The 7,566-nt window shown below is 40.7% G+C and overlaps 1 protein-coding gene across 1 annotated transcript in view; it reads left to right on the forward strand.

Annotated features, from left to right (window-relative positions):
- CDC5L (cell division cycle 5-like) overlaps positions 1-7,566 on the forward strand; it is a 53,690-nt gene that overhangs the window by 24,051 nt on the left and 22,073 nt on the right. The window contains exons 9-10 of the mRNA XM_006860523.1: positions 2,377-2,525; positions 4,345-4,507. Coding sequence (XP_006860585.1) covers positions 2,377-2,525; positions 4,345-4,507 — 312 coding nt within the window. The remainder of the gene's footprint in view (positions 1-2,376; positions 2,526-4,344; positions 4,508-7,566) is intronic.

Genomic DNA, 7,566 nt, shown 5'->3' on the forward strand with positions numbered 1-7,566 from the left:
AAGAAAACAAAAATCCTCACCACTGGACCAATAAACAACATTCTTATCAATGGAGAAAAGATTGAAGTTGTCTAGGACTTCATTCTTCTTGAATCAACTATCAACACTCGTGGAAGCAGCAGTTAAGAGATCAAACGACGTGTTGCATTAGGCAAATCTGCTGCCCAGAAACTTTTTAAAATGTCGAAGAGCAAAAACGTCAGCTTGAGGACTAAGGTGCTCCTGACCCAATCCATGGCGTTTTCAGTAACCGCATATGCATGCGAAAGCTGGGTAGTTAATAAGGAAGACTGTAGAAGAATTGATGTTTTTGAGTTATGGTGTTGGAGGCGAATGCTGAAAGTGCCATGGGCTGCCAAAAGAACCAATAGATCCGTTTTGGAAGAAGTACAGCTAGAATGCTCCTTGGCGGCCAAGATGGCCAAACTTTGTCTCTCTTACTTCGGACATATTGTCAGGAGGGAGCAGTTGCTGGAGAAGGAGGAGCAGTTGCTGGTAAGGTGGAGAGTCAGAGCAAAAGAGGAAGACCCCCAAAGAGATGGATTAGCCAGGTGGCAGCATCGATAGATTCAAGCGTGGCAACAGTGGTGTAGTTGGCCCAGGATCGGGCATTGTTTCGTTAAGCTGTGAATAAGGTCTCTATGAGTCGGTACCGACTTGATGGCACCTAACAACAACAAATGACAGCCTTCAGAGCATTTTTCTTAAATGTTTTAGTGTGAATTATGTGATAGTTTACATGGGAGAGCATTAATTTTACATTCATTCTATCGTATATCGTCTCATTGCCATGGTTATAATCCCCTCCATGCATCATCAACCAACCAAAGGGTATACCCTGCAATCCTGCCCCCCGTGCTCCCCAGGTCTTCAGCACACAGTCGCTTTCCCTCTCTGGATCTAAAGTCTCCAGCTGCTCCATTGCTCCACGTCATCTTATCTGCCTCCATTTCAAGCATCACTGCTTCTCTGGGTAGGGTCCCGCTCTCCGCTTTTCTCCCTTGATGGTCCTAGGAACCTCCGCTCCTAGACTGAAAAGTTAGTCACTCCCCTCCTTGCTATAAAATGTCCACCTTTACATTTCCAACCCTCACAATCAGTCCTGATAACAATTATTCACTACTGTATCACAAGAGACCCGTCTGCATTTTATTGCATCAGCCCTGCCCAGACAGATTGGATACTATTCACTGGAGATTCTGCCTTCCTCCAGGCCCTCTGGATCTAGGTTCCCTCTTGAAAGTTTGTAAGCCAGTCACTTCTTGCCTTTGTAGCCCCTTGCCCCCCATTTTGGGTAGCCAATGTCCTAGTTGGCCATCCCTGTCTACTCTGTGTGTGGAGGGGGTGGGAATGATCTTGCTGTAAGGATTTATTCCCTCTTTTGAGCTACTGCTTCCATAGGTGTAGGGGCCTATGTGGTTTTATCACATCAACACTTCTTGGAGTATGTGCTTTATCATTTTATCCTTATTTATCTTCTTTCTTATATAAAAGCTCAAAGTCTATGTGTTTCAGTTCTTTCCAGGAAATGATTTGTGTTTGGTATGGTAAAAGGAACACATATACAGGCCTTTGGCAATGTGAATTCAGTAATGGAATAATGAAATTGAGCCTTGCTCTAGTTATCTCCATTTTACTCTAAAACATAGTGGCTTAAAACATCTGTTTTATTATATTCATAGTTTCTATGAGTCAAGAATTTGCACAAGGCACAGAAACAATGGTTGTCCCTACTCCATGTCTCAGCTAGAAAGACTTTTTCACATAACCTTGGAAGTCAAGGTGTATCACTTCTGCATTCTGTTGGTTACAGACCAGTCATAAGCCCACCCAGATTCAAGATGAGGGTATGTAGACCCCACCTCTTGATGCAAAGAGTGTCAAGGTTAGGCATGTGGGATGAGAGATACTATTGAAACCATCATTGAAAAAGACAATCCAAGACAGCTTGGAGTTGGTGATTGAGAAACTTATAGTGGTAGTAATGAGTACAGGGTTACAGTGGAGAGACTAAGGAGAGCATGGTCAGTCTTGCCGGAGAAGTCAGTCAGAAAAGGATCTACCCACTCGGGTTGTTTTCTTGTGAAATGAATGGGCCAGATGATAATATCCTAACATTCCAGTTGAAGAGAAAGGCTTAGAGAGGTTAATGAAGACTGGATAAAGAATTATTTAGTGAAATCTAAGTAAAACTTAGGTGTTCTGACTTTAGGTTGGTATGTTAGATTGATAGGAAGGATTAAATTCTTTTGTGGCCTTACATATGTCATTTTTTTTTTTTTTTTTTGAGAAAATAGTAAGAATTCTACCTTCTTGAAGAGAATTCTGCTGTCCTTTCTAAACTGTTAAACATGCTTCTTTACCTTATTTATTCAGGAAGCCCAGAATCTCATGGCCCTCACCAATGTGGATACCCCATTAAAAGGTGGACTTAATACTCCCTTGCATGAGAGCGACTTTTCAGGTGTGACTCCACAGCGACAGGTTGTACAGACACCAAACACTGTTCTTTCTACTCCATTCAGGTATTATAAATAAATGAACAGCTTTTGTATATTTAAAAAATTTGAATTCAAAGATTTGGATATTATGTCTGTTTTAGTAATGTTGACAGAAAATGGAAACGTGATCTACTTGCCTCTTTAATTTCTTCTCATTCACAGTGACAGATAACAGTATCTAGGGAGTGATACTACATCTACTACATGATGCTGATAATGGAGCAAATTCTTTATTCAAAGCTTTTATCACCTTGTTTCTAATATGCTTTGCTTTAAAAGATCAGATTGACCCTTTTTATAATCATTTTGTGAATCTTATAAATATTACAATCCTTTTAATGTATGCATTTCTAGTGCTTTTCACCAACATTTTATAAGAGATTTTAACACTTTAAAAAAGGTTGAAAGAATGGTAACATGAAGCCAGCCATACCTATTTTGCTTTATTGACTTAATCACATCACATATCCAATGTCTTTTTTTTTTTTAATGGATCTTAATTTTTAAAGCATTTCAAAACAAGTTGCCGGGATAAGTTTATTTCACTCCTAAACATTTCAACATCCATAGTATTAACTAGAGTTCAGTATTTGTTCATAGTATTTTTGTTTTATTTTAAGCTATTATTTTTAAGAAGACTTGTGGTTATATAAACATTATAAAAACAGGTAATATTGAAATGAAATTTGGACTTTTAAAGATCAGAACTATTTGGGGTTTGCTTTTCATTTTAAGTGTTAAGATATGTCCTTTCCTTAGTGGTTTTTTGTTGTCGTTAAGTGCTGTTGAGCTGGTTCTGACTCATAGTGACCCACTATAGGGTTTCCAAGGAGCACCTGGTGAGTTTGAACTTCTGCCCTTGCAGTTAAGACTGAACTTGCGGTTCAGTTTTTGTCCTACAGTGCCATACCAGACTCCTTCCTTAGTGTTCAGTAGAGGCATTTTTTGTTTCAAGACTGGTTGTTTAGTATCAGCAGCATCTCTGATTGTTGGAAATCGGCATGGCCGCAGAAAGAAGCTACTTTGGCTACCAAATCCCTATATAATGCTAGCATTTTTTCCAGGCTTATAAGAGAGCCTAATCCCTCTTTTCCTGTATATGTCTTGTTTCTGAACTAGATTGTAAGTTCTTGAGGGCAGGTACCATGTCTTACATGGTAATACCTCATGTATTGGAACAGCTGCCTGGCAACATCATCTATCAACATCATCTATCTGAAATACAGTCAGGAAACAGGAAATAAGCAATAACCCCAAACAAAATAAAACAAAAAGACTTTGGACAATTAAAATATGCATTTCAAAGTGTGGATTTTACTCCTACAAGTCTCTTAGCTCTCAGAACATAATCACATTTAAACATGATTCTAAAAACTTGGTTTTGGTTTTCAAACAGAGTAGACAGGAACCAACTACTTGAAGTATATTTACATATATGATAATGACATGATCACCAACAGCTTGATAGCCAGAAAGGAGGAAACCATGATGAAGACAGTGAATTCAAAAAGAAAAGCGGGGGCCATTGAGTGGGGTGTCAGACCTTTCTCCTCGCACACTATAATTGTATGTATTCTTAACAACCCTAACACATCAAAAGAATGTTGAAATGAAATGGACCTACTTTAGGAAGGCATGAAAATGTAAAATGTAATGTCTTGATTTGAGATAATTAAAGGGTAAGTGCTAAGTTAGCTGTACTAAATATTTCAAACTAACCTTAAGATCTGCCTTTAAGTAGAGAAACACAATTTCCAGAATTTGTGTTTCTTGGGGAGAAAATTTGAAAGCACGATGTAAATCTAAGTGGCACTTTTATTAATTGAGATGTCTGTCTTACTAGGACTCCTTCTCATGGACCCGAAGGGCTGACTCCCAGGAGTGGGACAACTCCCAAGCCAGTTATTAACTCTACCCCGGGTAGAACTCCTTTGCGAGACAAGTTAAACATTAATCCTGAGGATGGAATGGCAGACTACAATGATCCCTCTTATGTGAAGCAGATGGTAAGCATCAGTTCTTTTTCATTTCAGCTCTTGTACTTTTCAGAAGCAGAATTTCTGTTTGATCTCTTTTTTTTTATCATGGTGAAAACTTATACACCAAGCCATCATCCAACATCTATATGATTTCTTTCGTTTGTTGCTGTTAGGTACTTTTAAAATTTTTATTGTGAACTGAGTGATAGTTTACATGGGAGAACATCGGTTTATACCATTGTTTCATTGCAATCCCCTCCATGTATCATCATTCAACAGTATTTGCTTCCGTTTTGTCTGTTTTTCTTTGTTTTTTGGGGGTGGGGGGTGGTGGGGAAATGTACACAAAAACACTCAGGAATATATAATAATTTAAACAGTCAAAGGGCACATTCTGCAAGCATGCCTCCTGGCCGCCAAGCACTCAGTTCCCTCTCTTTTCCATGAGTCTAGAGTCCTCAGCTGCTCCCTCTCTCTGTGTTCCTCATCTCTGCCTTCATCTCGAGTGTCACTGCTTCTCTGGGTAGGGTCCTGCATTGCACCTGTGTTCTTCTCTCTTGATCGTCCTAGGGTCCTCTGTTTCTGGACCGTAAGATTAACTACTCCCTCGTTTTTGCAAAACTTCCTACATTTACAGTTGTGAAAGTCGCAGTTAGTCATGATAACAGTTACTCACTATTGAATCATAAGAATCTTATCCTCATTTCTTCACCAGACCTGTCTAGACAAGATGAAACCTATTTAGTGGAGGTTCTTATCTTCCCCCCCACACTCTTAAACTAAACTCTCTCTTGAAAACTTGTAAGCCAGTCACTTTGTGCCTTTATTCTCCCTATCTACCCTGTATACAGAGTGAGTAGGATTGATACTTGATGTGAAGACTCCTTCCCTCTCTGTTGGTATTTTGAGCTACTCATCTATGAGTATAGATCAGTTCAGCAATTTACCCACTTTTTTTTTTAAATCTTCCTCTAGCCATTGAGGCTAAGTCAGATGGGTACTATCTGCAAGTTTGGATGTTCTTGTGCACCTCGCCTTACTTAATATCAGCTGGATGCTTCACTCTCAGCTCTAGCCCTCCATGGCTATGTCCTTGTCCATGGGCTCAGGTGTCCTTAGGTCTCACCACACTTTGGACCAGCCCTTCCACTTCTCTTTCTCATCTCCAGGTCAACGGGAGTCTTATATGATTTCTTTTTATAATTTGTATATCTTTATTGATATTTCTCATTTTTTGCCGGGGACTGGCCTCGACATAGTTGTGTTGTTCGCTAGTGTTTGGTTCACGAGGAGGGGAGATCCAGCGGCGATAGAGATAGCGAAAGAATACACAGAAAGAGGGAGACAATGAGGCATCCCAAAGCCAGGGTGGATGCATCACTCGTGGGCAGGCTTGGGACTACAGGCATCGTGGCCTCTGCAGGCAGCAACTCACTGCCCTGCAATCTTTACTGCATGCCTTCCAACCCGTAATGCACTGCAATCTTTACTGCATGCTTTCCAACCCGCAGTGCACACCTGGGGAGGCCCGGGCCTCTGTTTTATTTAGGGGAGGAGCTTCACACCAAGCTGGGAGGGACTTAGGCAAGGTACAGCTAACATCAGTACTTCTCCAGACATTCAGGTAACTTTACATCGTACTTCGCTGGTTCAAATCCCAGGCCCGCAACTTGGTTTCTCAGGCTCAATGAACATATCTATAGCCTCTGAGCTCAGTTGGGGGAAGGTGAGAGGTAAGGACAAAAGCTTGGGCTGAGTCCCGCTGTTTCGGCTTCCTGAGCTAGGTTTTCAGGAACTTGGCTGAATAGCTAATACTTGGGAGAGATTCAGGGTGGATGGCTTTTTTGTCTGTGGAACAAAGAACTGTGAAGTAGCTAAGATGTTTTTAGTTAATCCTTTGGAAGAAGGCTTGACCTTGCAACCTTTAGTCTCAGCTTTAGGAAAATATCATTTATCTGTGGATTATCAAGGGCTCCATGTATTAAATTAATATACGTAACTGAATATTAAGATGAAAAACAATTTGCTGTTGACTGCCAAGTGGCTAGATCTGTTACACTCGGGCCTATAGGGCCTCGAACCTCTGCATAGTCTGCAACAATTTTTCATATGAGGGGCTTAAAAAAATGCATGGAAAAGTGGGATTAAAAGACCATGGAGATTTCCCATGAGCGTTTTGAAGTCCCCTTCATGCCTCTTACTCCTGATTTCCTTTAGTTTTCCCCCATGGTTTTCTTTTCTTTGAGCATATTGAAGACAGATAATGGAAAAACACTGTGTAGTAAGTTCAGTGTCAGGGCTTCCTCAGGAATAGTTTCTGTTGAGTTTTTTTTTTTTTTTTTCCTGGGTCATAACTTTTAGTTTCTTACATGCTTTTGATGTTTTGGTGAGAACTGATAATTTTGAATGTTAAAATGTGATAACTCCAAAAGTAAGATATTCTCCTTTCTCCAGGGGTTGCTATTGTGTTTGTTGAGTGCTGTCTTTGTTCATTTGTTTAATGACTTTTTCAAACTTTTATTTTTTTTTTCAATTTATTTTTGTGACGACTGCATTCCTTGTGTGTGGTCACTGAAGTCTGTTGTCTTATCTTCATGGTCAGCAGTAACCTGACAGGTTTCTGATCCCTAGTCAAACCACCAGACAGATCAAAACATACAGCCCTGATTTGTGGAGGAGATGGTCCTCAGTAGCTACCTGGCACCAGGAAGCTGATACCACCGTGTTGTCTGCCTTCAGGATTGGGGAGGAGAGCCATGGTATCGATTGTGAAAAATACCAACTTCTGTCTTCCCAAGCCCTGCCCTGTGAGGGTTCATGTAGACTTCTGAGAAGTTTCTGACAGTTGTCGCCGCCTCAGTGGTTGTCGTGATGGAGGGACTGATTCCTAGAGCTTCTTAATTTGTTGTCTTCCCTGATGTGTCCCAGGTTACGTTTTGTTGTTATTGTCAGGTGCCATCGAGTTGGAACCGACTCATAGCGACCCCATGTACAGCAGAACGAAACAATGTCCGATCCTGGGCCAACCTCACTACCACTGCCACACTTGACACCATCAATGATGCCACCTGGCTGATCCATCTCGT

This window comes from Chrysochloris asiatica, unplaced genomic scaffold (genome assembly GCF_000296735.1).
Source record: "Chrysochloris asiatica unplaced genomic scaffold, ChrAsi1.0 scaffold00038, whole genome shotgun sequence".
Taxonomy (NCBI): domain Eukaryota; kingdom Metazoa; phylum Chordata; class Mammalia; order Afrosoricida; family Chrysochloridae; genus Chrysochloris; species Chrysochloris asiatica.